This window comes from Mobula birostris, chromosome 3 (assembly GCF_030028105.1).
Source record: "Mobula birostris isolate sMobBir1 chromosome 3, sMobBir1.hap1, whole genome shotgun sequence".
Classification (NCBI taxonomy): Eukaryota; Metazoa; Chordata; class Chondrichthyes; order Myliobatiformes; family Myliobatidae; genus Mobula; species Mobula birostris.
The window spans coordinates 231,394,540-231,409,631 of record NC_092372.1 but is presented as its reverse complement, the minus strand read 5'-3'; the positions used below and the strand labels follow the sequence as shown (position 1 = coordinate 231,409,631).

Here is a 15,092-nt window from a genome sequence, read left to right as displayed (position 1 = left end):
ACCATTGTCCTATTAGAAGGATCTACTGCTCAGCGTCTGAGCAGCAGGAAGAATCCATTGTGTTACTCACAACTTGCCTTCTGCTTCATCCACCACCTGCATTCCGTGGCTTCACTGTAACCCAAGTAGGGAGGCTAACAGGTGCTACACCTTGCCTAAGTGTGGCCTGGAGGGAGCTATGGTTAATGGAAACCTCATTACCCAAAGCAAATGCTCCACAGCCGGATGCAGTTTATCCTCATTTTGGAGATAGTGATCATAATTCTATCTCCTTTACAATAGCATTGGAGAGAGATAGGAACAGACAAGTTAGGAAAATTAGGACACATTAGTGGGATTGTATTATAGACCACCCAATAGTCAACGAGACTTAGAAGAGCAAATCTGCAGAGAGATAGCAGGCAACTGCAGGAAACATAAAGTTGTGGTGGTAGGGGATTTTAATTTTCCATACATTGATTGGGACTCCCATACTGTTAGGGGTCAAGATGGATTAGAGTTTGTAAAATGTGTTCAGGAAAGTTTTCTAAATCAATATATAGAGGGACCAACTAGAGGGGATGCAATATTGGATCTCCTGTTAGGTAACGAATTAGGGCAAGTGACAGAAGTCTGTGTAGGGGAGCACTTTGGTTCCAGTGATCATAACACCATTAGTTTCCATTTGATCATGGACAAGGATAGATCTGGTCCTAGGGTTGAGGTTCTGAACTGGAAGAAGGCCAAATTTGAAGAAATGAGAAAGGATCTGAAAAGCGTGGATTGGGACAGGTTGTTCTCTGGCAAAGATGTGATTGGTAGGTGGGAAGCTTTCAAAGGGGAAATTTTGAGAGTGCAGAGTTTGTATGTTCCTGTCAGGATTAAAGGCAAATTGAATAGGAATAAGGAACCTTTGTTCTCAAGGGATATTGCAACTCTGATAAAGAAGAAGAGGGAGTTGTATGAAATGTATAGGAAACGGGATAAATCAGGTGCTTGAGGAGTATAAGAAGTGCAAGAAAATACTTAAGAAAGAAATCAGGAGGGCTAAAAGAAGACATGAGGTTGCCTTGGAAGTCAAAGTGAAGGATAATCCAAAGAGCTTTTACAAGTATATTAAGAGCAAAAGGATTGTAAGGGATAAAATTGGTCCTCTTGAAGATCAGAGTGGTCGGCTTTGTGCGGAACCAAAGGAAATGGGGGAGATCTTAAATAGGTTTTTTGCGTCTGTATTTACTAAGGAAGCTGGCATGAAATCTATGGAATTGAGGGAATCAAGTAGTGAGACCATGGAAACTGTACAGATTGAAAAGGAGGAGGTGCTTGCTGTCTTGAGGAAAATTAAAGTGGATAAATCCCAGGGACCTGACAGAGTGTTCCCTCGGACCTTGAAGGAGACTAGTGTTGAAATTGCGGGGGCCCTGGCAGAAATATTTAAAATGTCGCTGTCTACGGGTGAAGTGCAGGAAGATTGGAGAGTGGCTCATGTTGTTCCGTTGTTTAAAAAAGGATCGAAAAGTAATCCGGGAAATTATAGGCCGGTGAGTTTAATGTCAGTAGTAGGTAAGTTATTGGAAGGAGAACTAAGAGACAGAATCTACAAGTACTTGGATAGACAGGGGCTTATTAGGGAGAGTCAACATGGCTTTGTGCGTGGTAGGTCATGTTTGACCAATCTGTTGGAGTTTTTCAAGGAGGTTACCAGGAAAGTGGATGAAGGGAAGGCAGTGGATATTGTCTACATGGACTTCAGTAAGGCCTTTGACAAGGTCCCGCATGGGAGGTTAGTTAGGAAAATTCAGTTGCTAGGTATACATGGAGAGGTGGTAAATTGAATTAGACATTGGCTCGATGGAAGAAGCCAGAGAGTGGTAGTAGAGAATTGCTTCTCTGAGTGGAGGCCTGTGACTAGTGGTGTGCCACAGGGATCAGTGCTGGGTCCATTGTTATTTGTCATCTATATCAATGATCTGGATGATAATGTGGTAAATTGGATCAGCAAGTTTGCTGATGATACAAAGATTGGAGGTGTAGTAGACAGTGAGGAAGGTTTTCAGAGCCTGCAGAGGGACTTGGACCAGCTGGAAAAATGGGCTGAAAAATGGCAGATGGAGTTTAATACTGACAAGTGTGAGGTATTGCACATTGGAAGGACAAACCAAGGTAGAATATACAGGGTTAATGGTAAGGCACTGAGGAGTGCAGTGGAACAGAGGGATCTGGGAATACAGATACAAAATTCCCTAAAAGTGTCGTCACAGGTAGATAGGGTCGTAAAGAGAGCTTTTAGTACATTGGCCTTTATTAATCAAAGTATTGAGTATAAGAGCTGGAATGTTATGATGAGGTTGTATAAGGCATTGGTGAGGCCGAATCTGGAGTATTGTATTCAGTTTTGGTCACCAAATTACAGGAAGGATATAAGTAAGGTTGAAAGAGTGCAGAGAAGGTTTACAAGGATGTTGCCGGGACTTGAGAAACTCAGTTACAGAGAAAGGTTGAATAGGTTAGGACTTTATTCCCTAGAGCGTAGAAGAATGAGGGGAGATTTGATAGAGGTATATAAAATTATGATGGGTATAGATAGAGTGAATGCAAGCAGGCTTTTTCCACTGAGGCAAGGGGAGAAAAAAACCAGAGGACATGGGTTAAGGGTGAGGGGGGAAAAGTTTAAAGGGAACATTAGGGGGGGCTTCTTCACACACAGAGTGGTGGGAGGTTGGAATGAGCTGCCAGACGAGGTGGTAGATGTGTGTTCTTTTTTAACATTTAAGAATAAATTGGACAGATACATGGATGGGAGGTGTATGGAGGGATATGGTCCGTGTGCAGGTCAGTGGGACTAGGCAGAAAATGGTTCAGCACAGCCAAGAAGGGCCAAAAGGCCTGTTTCTGTGCTGTAGTTTCTATGGTTTCTATGGTTCTATGGAAAGCATTTAATTGGAGTAAGGGGAATTATGAGGCTGTCAGGCAGGAAACCGGAAGCTTAAATTGGGAACAGATGTTCTCGGAAAAGTACGGAAGAAATGTGGCAAATGTTCAGGGGATATTTGTGTGGAGTTCTGCATAGGAATGTTTCAATGAGACAGGGAGTTATGATAGGGTACAGGAACTGTGGTGTACAAAGGCTGTAAAAATCTAGTCGAAAAGAAAAGCTTACAAAATGTTCAGAGAACTAGGTAATGTTAGAGATCTAGAAGATTATAAGGCTAACAGGAAGGAGCTTAAGAAGGAAATTAGGAGAGCCAGAAGGGGCCATGAGAAGGCCTTGGCGGACAGGACTAAGAAAAACCCCAAGGCATTCTACAAGTATGTGGAGAGCAAGAGGATAAGACGTGAAAGAATAGGACCTATCAAGTGTGACAGTGGGAAAGTGTGTATGGAACCGGAGGAAATAGCAGAGGTACTTAATGAGTACTTTACTTCAGTATTCACTATGGAAAAGGATCTTGTGATTGTAGTGCTGACTTGCAGCAGACTCAAAAGCTTGAGCATGTGGATATGAAGAAAGAGGATGTGCTGTGGCTTTTGGAAAGCATCAAGTTGGATAAGTCGCCGGGACCGGATGGGATGTACCCCAGGCTACTGTGGGAGGCGAGGGAGGAGACTGCTGAGCCTCTGGCGATAATCATTCCATCATCAATAGGGATGAGAGAGGTTACGGAGGATTGGAGGGTTGCGGATGTTGTTCCTTTATTGAAGAAAGGGAGTAGAGATAGCCTAGGAAATTATAGACCAGTGAGTCTTACTTCAGTGGTTGGTAAGTTGATGGAGAAGATCTTAAGAGGCAGGATTTATGAACATTTGGAGAGGTATAATATGATTAGGAATCGTCAGCATGGCTTTGTCAAGGGCAGATTGTGCCTTACAAGCCTGATTCAATTTTTTGAGGATGTGACTGAACACATTGATGAAGGAAGTGCAGTAGATGTCGTGTATATGGATTTCAGCAAGGCATTTGATAAGGTAACCCATTCAAGGCTTATTGAGAAAGTAAGGAGGCATGGGATCCAAGGGGACATTGCTTTATGGATCCAGAACTGGATTGCCCACAGAAGGCAAAGAGTTGTTGTAGACGAGTCATATTCTGCACGGAGGTCAGTGACCAGTGGTGTGCCTCAGGGACCCTTAATCTTCGTGTGAAGTGGTTCATTTTGGAGGTCAAATATGATGGCAGAATATAGTATTAATGGTAAGACTCTTGGCAGTGTGGAGGATCAGAGGGATCTTTGGGTCTGAGTCCATAGGACACTCAAAGCAGCTACGCAGGCTGACTCTGTGGTTAAGAAGACATACGATGCATTGGCCTTCATCAACCATGGGTTTGAGTTTAACAGTTGAGAGATAATGTTGCAGCTATATAGGACCCTGGTCAGACCCCACTTGGAGTACTATGCTCAGTTCTGGTCACCTCACTACAGGAAGAATGTGGAAACCATAGAAAGGGTGCAGAGGAGATTTACAAGGATGTTGCCTGGATTGGCAACCGTGCCTTATGAGAATAGGTTGAGTGAACTTGGCCTTTTCTCCTTGGAGCGATGGAGGATGAGAGGTGACCTGTCAGAGGTGTATAAGGTGATGAGAGACATTGAAAGTGTGAATAGTCAGAAGCTTTTTCCCAGGGCTGAAATGGTTGCCACAAGGGGACACAGGTTTAAGGTGCCTGGAGGTAGGTACAGAGGAGAAGTCAGGGGTAAGTTGTTTTTTTATGTAGACAGTGGTGAGTGCGTGGAATGGGCTGCCGGCGATGATACTGGGGATGGATACAATAGGGTCTTATAAGGGACTCTTCAGTAAGTGCATAGAGCTTCGAAAAACAGAGGCCTATGGGTAACCCTAGGTAATTTCTAAAGAAAGGACATGTTCAGCACAGCATTGTGGGCTAAAGGCCTTGTATTATGCTGTACGTTTTCTGTTGCTATATTTCCTTCAGGGGATATCTTGCTTGATGAGCCTATTGGAATTCTTTGAGGAGATTACACTTAGGGAATGCAGTGGGATGTTGTATATTTGGACTTTCAGAAGGCCTTTGTCAAGGTGCTACACATGAGGCTACTTAGAAACATAGAAAACCTACAGCACAATACAGGCCCATCGGCCCACAAAGTTGTGCCGAACACGTCCCTACCTTAGAAATTACTAGGCTTACCCATAGCCCTCTATTTTTGGTAGTAGAAATGAATGTGCGGACTAAATGGGCAGAAAATCCAGAAATCTGACTTGCAGAGGGACTTGGGAGTTCTTGTGCAGAACACCCTGAAGGTTAACTTGCAGGTTGAGTCAGTGCTGAGGAAGGCAAATGCCATGTTACATTCATTTCAAGAGGTCTAGAATCCAAGAGCAAAGATGTGATGCTGAGGCCTTATAAGGTACTGGTGAGGCCTCACCTTGAGTATTGTGAACAGTTTTGGGCTCCTCATCTTAGAAAAGATGTGCTGGCATTGGAGAGGGTCCAGAGGAGGTTCACAAGGATGATTCCAGGAATGAAAGGTTATCATACGAGGAATGTCTGATGACTCTGGGTCTGTACTCGCTAGACTTCCAGAAGTATGAAGGGGGATCTCATTGAAACCTTCCAAATGTTGAAAGGCTTAGACAAGTAGATGTGGAAAGGATGTTTCCCACAGTGGGAGAGTCCAGGACAAGACGGCACAGCCTCAGGATAGAGGGGCAGAGAAATTTTTTTTTTTTTAGCCAAAGGATGGCGAATTTGTTGCCACATGCAGCTGTGGAGGCCAGGTCGTCGGGTTCATTTAAGGTAGAGATTGATAGGTTCTTGATTGGATGTGGCATCAAAGGCTACAGGGAGAAGGCCGAGAACGGGGGTTGATTCGATCAGCCAGATGGCCTAATTCTGCTCCCATGTCTAATGGTCTTATGGAATGTGGGAGGAAATTGGAGCCTCTGTTGGAAGCCCCTCACAGTTATACAGAAGAATTGAACAGCAGTGGAATTGAACCCAAGTCACTAGCACTGAGAAGCGTTATACTAACCATTCTGCTACTGTGCCACCCTTGCTCTGATATATACATGCCAAATAAAGCTAATCTGATTGTTCAAGAGAGTCTAGGTGTGCATTGCCAAGGAAGTGTGGGAATATCAGAATGTGCTGTCTACACAGGACTGAACGAGGAGCTCACACCGAGTCTACACATGGGCAGAGTACAGTTCCCCACAGAGTACAGAGTTCACAGTTACAATTGGCTAACTATTGTCACATTTTCAGAGGTGCAGTGGAAAGTTTGGCTTGCGTACTTACTGTTCATGCGAATCAGATCATTATACAGCACATTGAGGTAGAGCAAGGTAAAACAACAACAGAATGCAAATTAATGTGTTGCAGGTTAAAAAGGATAACGTGTGAGATTATAGTGGGGTAAAGGGCATGGAAAAGATTCACAAAGATGTTGCCAGAACTGGAGGGTTTGAATTGCTGAAGGTAACCTTGGAAAATCATAAGGGGCGTATAGAACATAGAATAGTACAGCACAGTACAGGCCCTTCGGCCCACAATGTTGTGCTGACCCTCAAACCCTGCCTCCCATATAAGCCCCCACCTTAAATTCCTCCATATAGCTGTCTAGTAGTCTCTTAAACTTCACTAGTGTATCTGCCTCCACCACTGACTCAGGCAGTGCATTCCATGCTCCAACCACTCTCTGAGTAAAAAACCTTCCTCTAATATCCCCCTTGAACTTCCCACCCCTTACCTTAAAGCCATGTCCCCTTGTATTGAGCAGTGGTGCCCTGGGGAAGAGGTGCTGGCTATCCACTCTATCTATTCCTCTTATTATCTTGTACACCTCTATCATGTCTCCTCTCATCCTCCTCCTCTCCAAAGAGTAAAGCCCTAGCTCCCTTAATCCCTGATCATATTGCATACTCTCTAAACCAGGCAGCATCCTGGTAAATCTCTTCTGTACCCTTTCCAATGCTTCCACATCCTTCCTATAGTGAGGCGACCAGAACTGGACGCAGTACTCCAAGTGTGGCCTAACCAGAGTTTTATAGAGCTGCATCATTTACATCGTGACTCTTAAACTCTATCCCTTGACTTATGAAAGCTAACACCCCATAAGCTTTCTTAACTACCCAATCCACCTGTGAGGGAACTTTCAGGGATCCGTGGACATGTACCCCCAGATCCCTCTGCTCCTCCACACTACCAAGTATCCTGCCATTTACTTTGTACTCTGCCTTGGAGTTTGTCCTTCCAAAGTGTACCACCTCACACTTCTCCAGGTTGAACTCCATCTGCCACTTCTCAGCCCACTTCTGCATCCTATCAATGCCTCTCTGCAATCTTTGACAATCCTCTACACTATCTACAACACCACCCTTCTACCCCTACATCCAGGTTGTTAATAAAAATCATGAAAAGTAGAGGTCCCAGAACTGACTCTTGTGGGACACCACTGGTCACATTCCTCCAGTCTGAATATTTTCCCTCCACTACCACCCTCTGCCTTCTGCAGGCAAGCCAATTCTGAATCCACCTGGCCACACTTCCCTGGATCCCATGCCTTCTGACTTTCTGAATAAGTCTACCATGTGGAACCTTGTCAAATGCCTTACTAAAATCCATATTGATCATCTCCACTGCATTACCCTCATCTATATGCCTGGTCACCTCCTCAAAGAACTCTATCAGGCTTGTTAGACACGATCTGCCCTTCACAAAGCCATGCTGACTGTCCCTGATCAGACCATAATTCTCTAAGTACCCATAAATCCTATCTCTAAGAATCTCTTCCAACAGCTTTCCCACCACAGACGTAAGGCTCACTGGTCTATAATTACCCGGACTATCCCTACTACCTTTTTTGAACAAGGGGACAGCATTCACTTCCCTCCAATCCTCCGGTACCATTCCCGTGGACAACGAGGACATAAAGATCCTAGCCAGGGGCTCAGCAATCTCTTCCCTCGCCTCGTGGAGCAGCCTGGGGAATATTCCATCAGGCCCCGGGGACTTATCCGTCCTAATGTATTTTAACAACTCCAACACCTCCTCTCCCTTAATATCAACATGCTCCAGAACATCAACCTCACTCATATTGTCCTCACCATCATCAAGTTCCCTCTCATTGGTGAATACCGAAGAGAAGTATTCATTGAGGACCTCGCTCACTTCCACAGCCTCCAGGCACATCTTCCCACCTTTATCTCTAATTGGTCCTACCTTCACTCCTGTCATCCTTTTTTTCTTCACATAATTGAAGAGTGCCTTGGGGTTTTCCTTTACCCTACTCGCCAAAGCTTTCTCATGCCCCCTTCTTGCTCTTCTCAGCCCCTTCTTAAGCTTTCTTGCTTCCCTATATTCCTCAATAGACCCATCTGATCCTTGCTTCCTCATCCTCATGTATGCTGCCTTCTTCCACCTGACTAGATTTTCCACCTCACCTGTCACCCATGGTTCCTTCACCCTTCCATTCTTCATCTTTCTCACCGGGACAAATTTATCCCTAACATCCTGCAAGGATCTCTAAACATTGACCACATGCCCACAGTACATTTCCCTGCAAAAGCATCATCCCAATTCACACCTGCAAGTTCTAGCCCTATAGCCTCATAATTTGCCCTTCCCCAATTAAAAATTTTTCTGTCCTCTCTGATTCTATCCTTTTCCATGATAATGCTAAAGGCCAGGGAGCGGAGGTCACTGTCCCCCAGATGCTCACCCACTGAGAGATCTGTGACCTGACCGGGTTCATTACCTAGTACTAAATCTAGTATGGCATTGCCCTTAGTTGGCCTGTCCACATACTGTGACAGGAATCTGTCCTGGACACACTTAACAAACTCTGCCCCATCTAAACCTTTGGAACTAATCAGGTGCCAATCAATATTAGGGAAGTTAAAGTCACCCATGATAACAACCCTGTTATTCTTGCACCTTTCCAAAATCTGCCTCCCAATCTGCTCCTCTGTATCTCTGCTGCTACCAGGGGGCCTATAGAATACCCCCAGTGGACTAACTGCTCCCTTCCTGTTCCTGACTTCCACCCATATTGATTCAAAAGAGGATCCTGCTACATTACCCACCCTTTCTGTAGCTGTAATAGTATCCCTGACCAGTAATACCACCCCTCCTCCCCTTTTTCTGCCCTCTCTATCCCTTGTAAAGCACTGAAATCCAGGAATATTGAGAATCCATTCCTGTCCTGGTGCCAGCCAAGTCTCTGTAATGGCCACTACATCATAATTCCATGTATGTATCCAAGCTCTCAGTTCATCACCTTTGCTCCTGATGCTTCTTGCATTGAGGTACACACATTTCAGCCCTTCTACCTTTCCGTCCTTACACCGTTTATTCTGCTTCTCTTTCCTCAACGCCTCTCTGTATGTTAGATCTGGCTTTACTCCATGCACTTCTTTCACTGCTCTATCGCTCTGGGTCCCATCCTCCTTGCAAATTAGTTTAAACCCTCCCGAACCATGCTAGCAAACCTACCTGCAGGGATATTGGTCCCCCTTGAGTTCAGGTACAATCCATCCAATCTGTACAGCTCCCACCTTCCCCAGAAGAGATCCCAATGATCTAAAAATCTAAAACCCTGCCCCCTGCACCACCTCCTCAGGCACGCATTCAACTGCCATCTCCTCCAATTCCTACCATCTCTGTCATGTAGCACTGGCAGCAATCCTGAGAACGCCACCCTTGAGGTCCTGTTCTTCAGCCTTCTGCCTAGTTCCCAAAACTCACACTTCAGGACCTCATCCCTCTTCCTGCCTATGTCGTTGGTCCCAACATGTATCACGACTTCTGGTTGCTTTCCCTCTTGTACCAGGATGTCGTGCACCCGGTTAGAGACATCCCGGACCCTGGCACCCGGGAAGCAACAAACCATGCGGGTGTCCTTCTCACGTCCACAAAATCTCCTGTCTGCTCCCCGACTATAGAGTCTCCAATGACGATAGCTCTCCTCTTCTCCGTCCCGCTCTTCTGCACCACAGGGTCAGACTCAGTGCCGGAGACCCTGCCACTGTGGCTCACACCTGGTCGGTCGTCCCCGCCAACTGTATCCAGGACGGTAAACTTAGTATTCAGAGCAATGGCTATAGGGGTGCTCTGCACTATCTGTCTGCTCACCTTCGCTTTCCCCCCTCTGACTGTCACCCAATGACCTGTTTCCGACAGCCTAAGTGTGACTACCTCCCGGTAGCTCTCATCTATGACTGCCTCATTCTCCCTTATGAGTCGAAGGTCATCCAGCTGCTGCTCCAGATTCCTTACACGGTCTTCCAGATCACCCAGCCGTATGTACTTCTGGCAGATGTGACTCTGCGGGAGAGGGGCGTTCCCCCAAGACTGCCACATCTCACATAGAGAAGGTGAAAGTCAGTTTGTTCCCCATGTGAAAGGAGACTGAGAGACGGTTGTTGAAGGCGGTGGGGGAAGTGCGAAGATTTAAAAGTAACTGGTTGTTACATTGGTGGTGCTGGTGGGATCTTTGTTCAAAGCTCAAAGTAAATTTATTATTAAACTGCATGTATGTAACGATACACAGCCCCGAGAATCATTTTCTTGTGGGCATACTCAGTACAAATCCGTAATGGAAGAAGAACCATAATAGATTCACTGAAAGACTGCAATACAAAAAGAAAGAAATAATAATAAATAAATAAGAAATAAATAGCGAGTACCGGAGCTGAAGAGCCCTAGAAAGTGAGTCCATCAGTTGTGGGAACATTACAGTGGTGGGGCAAAGTGAAGTTATCCACATGCTTCAAGTGCCTGATGGTTGAGGGGTAATAACTGTCCCTGAACCTGGTGGTGTGAGTCCTGAGGCTCCTGTATTTTCTTTCTGATGGCAACATTCTTGTTGTATTCATAGTAAATACCAAGAATCAAACAAAATAATAGTAATAAATAAATAAGTAATAAAAATTGAGATATGAGATGAAGAGCCTTGAAAATGGGTCTATAGTTTGTTGAAGGGTATGCTGAATTGTGTTATTAAAACCTTTTCCCAGCATTCTTTGATGTTAAGAATATTGAAACATCTTACAACATTAAAGGATCACGTAGAACTGCGAGCATTAATATTTTTCCTGGATTCATTTCAGACACTTCCCAAGTCGCTTGGAAAGCTGAAGTTGCTGACAAATCTGAATGTGGATCGGAACAGACTGGTGGATCTTCCGGCTGAACTGGGAGGCTGTGCAAGTTTAAATGTACTGAGTCTCCGAGACAACAGACTAACACATCTCCCACCTGAACTGGCCAAGGCGTCTGAGATCCATGTTCTGGATGTGGCTGGGAACAGGTATGACAGAGAGATGTACGAGTTTCAGTACATGGGAGTTATTGTGGTGTTCACACAGGGATTACACACTTTTACCCAGGGTATGACACAGACAGTATGGAAGGTCAACTTGCAGGTTCAGTTGGAGGTGAGGAAGGCAAATGCCATGTTACATTCATTTCAAGATGTATAGAATACAAGAGCGAGTAAGTGATGCTGCGACTTTATAAGGCACTGGTGAGGCCTCACCTTGAGTATTGTGAACAGCTTTGGGCCCCTCATCTTAGAGAAGATGTGCTGGTATTGGAGAGGGTCGAGAGGAGTTTCACAAGGATGATTCCAGGAATGAATGATTTATCATACGAGGAACGTTTGATGGCTCTGGGTCTGTACTCGCTTGGAATTCAGAATGATGAGGGGGGATCTCATTGAAACCTTTTGAATGTTGAAAGGCCTAGGCAGTGTAGATGTGGAAAGGATGTTTCCCATGGTGGGAGAGTCAAGGACAAGAGGGCACTGCCTCAGGATAGATGGGCGCCCTATTCAAAACAGAGATGTGAAGAAATTTCTTCAGCCAAAGGGTGGTGAATTTGTGGAATTTGTTGCCACATACAGCTATAGAGGCCAGGTCGTTGGGTGTATTTAAGATTGATAGATTCTTGATTGGACATAGCATCAAAGGTTATGGGGAGAAGGGTGGGAACTGGGGTTGAGGAGGAGATGTAAAAAAAAAAGGATCAGCCATTTGATGGGTCAGTTGGCCTAATTCTGCTCTTATGTCTTTTGGTGTTACTTGGGATATAGGTTCAGGAAAGATAAGGAGTCTTGCATTTTTTTTTTTATTAACGTCAAAGTACTGAGATGCAATTACTGGGGAGATCGTTCAGTGAGGCTCTTATTAAATGAGCTGGGAAAAAAAAAGAAAGGGATGATCAACTTGCAACACATACAATATGCTGGAGGAACCTAGCATCTATGGATAAAAGTACATCGACGTTTCGGGCTGAGACCCTTCATCAAGGGTGATCACCTTGTTGGGATTATATTCTAAACCCTCCTAAGAGTTAATAGAAATTTAAGGCATAAATATGTTGAGAGATTATGGAAAATTGCAAGAATACTGGAGTTGTCATAGTAGGGGATTTTAACTTCCCTTCGATAGACTTGGACTGCCATAGTGGTAACGGCTTAAATGAGGTGGAATTCATTAAGTTTTCTTGGGCAGTATAGAGGATTGTACAACGGAGAGTGCAAAGGATGAGTTACTCGTGTGTAAAAGGACAGGACAAGGAGAGTACTGTGGGACCAGAGACCAGAGTTCTGCTAGTTAAAGTACTATTGAAAAGGATAGAACTGGTCCAAAGGTTCAAGTTCCAAACTGAAGCAAGTTGAATGTTGATGGTATTAGACAGGAAAGTGCGGGAGTTGATTTATTATAAGACATAGCAACATAATTAGGCCATTCATCCCATTCTGCCTGTAACCGATGATGCTGTTATTAATCAAGAACCTATCAACATCCTCTTTAAATATACCCAATAACTTGACCTCCACAGTTGTCTTTAGCAATGAATTCTACAGATTCACCATCTGGCTGAAAATATCCCCTTCATTTCTGTTCCAAAGGGACATTCTTATATTGAAGCAGTGCCGTCTGGTCCTAAACTCTCTCACCACTGGAAATATCCTCTCCACATCTACTCTATCTAGGTCTTTCAGTATTTGGTAGGTGACTGGTGTATTTGTCATGCTCGTGTGAAAAAGTTGCTGCTCGAGTGTCTTTTAAATTTTTCCTATCTCACCCTAAATCTATGCCCCTTAGTTATGGACTGCCCTACTCTGGGGAAAAGTGTACCTTACCTAGCCCTCCATTCTCCTACATTCCAGGAAATAACGGCCTAGGCTGGCCATTCTCTCCCTTTATTTCAAGCCCTCTCGTCCTAGCAACATCCTCGTAAGTATTCTCTGCACTCTTTCCAGTTTAACTACATCTTTGCTGTAACGGGGTGACCCAAACTGTACACAGTACCCAAGTGTGGCCTCACCAATGAATTCTACAATTGCAACATAATGTTCCAACTCCTGTACACAGTGCCCTAAATTATGAAGGTCAATAGCTTCACTCTGTCTACCTGTGAAGCCACTTTAACACTTTAAGTGAGCTAGGAGCTCGTGCGCAGTTTCAATGAACTATGAACTTCAGCTCCTAGGTCCCTCTGTTTCAGTCCTACCCCCCCCCCCCCCCCACCCCAGATGCCTGACCCTTTATAATACAAGTCCTACAGTGGTTTAACTTTCAAAATGCATCATCTGGGGTTGAAATTTATTTGACACTTATCAGACCACTTCACTAACTGATTTAAGATTCTATAATCTATCATAACCATCTTCACTTTCAACAGCCAGTTATGTTTCATCTGCAAAATTACTAAGAAAGCCTTTCACTTTCATATCCAAATAATTTACATAAAAAAGACATTTCTTCTACCAAAGTGCAAACCATACACTTCCCTACCCTATATTTCATCAGCCACTTCTTGCCCATTTTCCCAATTTGTCCAAGTCCTTTTGCAGTCTCTTTGCTTCCTCAACACTACCTGCCCTCTACCTGTCTTCATATCACCCCCAAACTTGGCCACAAAGCCACTAATTCCTTCATCCAAATAATTGACATATCAGGAAATGAAGTGGTCCGAACACTGTTTCCTAGTATACCACTAGGCACTGGCAGCCAATAAGAAAAGGCTCTCCTTATTCCCACTCATTGCCTTCTGCCAGTCAGCCAATCTATCCATGCTCATATATCCATCCTGTAATACCATGGGCTCCTATCTTGATAAGCAGCCTCATGTGTGGCATCTTGTTAAAGGTCTTCTAAAAATCCAAATAAACAACATCTACTGTCTCTTCTTTGTCTATCCTGCCTGTTATCTCCTCAAAGAATTTGTCAGGAAGGACTTTCCCTGAAGGAAACCATGCTGACTTCAATCTATTCTTCCATGTGTCTCTAAGTACCTTATCCTTAATAATGGACTCCAGCACTTTTCCCACCACTGAAGTCAGGTTAACTGGCTAATACTCTCCTTTCTTATGTGTTGTACTTTTCTGTGATTCCATGATTCTGCCTTCCTTCCTTGAAGAGTGGAAAGGCGTTTGCAATTTTCCAGTCCTCAGCAACCATTCTGGAATCTAGATATTCTTGATTGATCACTACTAGTGCTTCCACAATATCTTCACCTATCTCTTTCAGAACCCTGGGGTGTACACCATCTGGTTCAGGTGACTTACCCACCTTCAGACCTTTCAGCTTCTCAAGCACTTTCTCCTTAGTAAAAGCAACAGCAATCACTTCTGCAGCCTGACACGTTCACATTTCTGGCACACTGCAAATGTCTTCCACAGTGAAGATTGGTGCAAAATATTTATTTCGTACATCTGGCACCCATCATGACTTCTGCATGGGACCAAATCTTGCAGACCTGCCAACCATGCAGGCCCTTGTCAAAGGACTTGCTCACGTCTAAAAGGACAATGTCTACTGTCCTGTCCCGCACAATTCCCTGCAGTAACTTCCCCACTGGTAATATCTGCCTCAGTAGTTCCAGTTCTCTGGTTTCCTCTTGCTATCCTTAAACACGAGAATGACTTGAGTCACTTTCCAGTCTTTGGGAACTTCAGTGACAATATCTTCAGAAGGGCCTCTTCAATTTCTTCACCAGCCACCCACAAAATTCAGTGATGCACTCAGTCAAGCTCTAGGGATGACCACTTGATTGTTTGGTATGGTGGCAAATACCTCCTCCCTGGTAAGCAGAGATGTTCTCAGAACACTGAATGTTCCCACTATCTCGAGGGCCACCATTG

General features: G+C 44.4%; 1 protein-coding gene across 1 annotated transcript in view; it reads left to right on the top strand.

The window, feature by feature from the left end:
• Positions 1 to 15,092, top strand: part of scrib (scribble planar cell polarity protein) — a 353,260-nt gene that overhangs the window by 109,494 nt on the left and 228,674 nt on the right. The window contains 1 exon segment of the mRNA XM_072254338.1: positions 11,050 to 11,249. Coding sequence (XP_072110439.1) covers positions 11,050 to 11,249 — 200 coding nt within the window.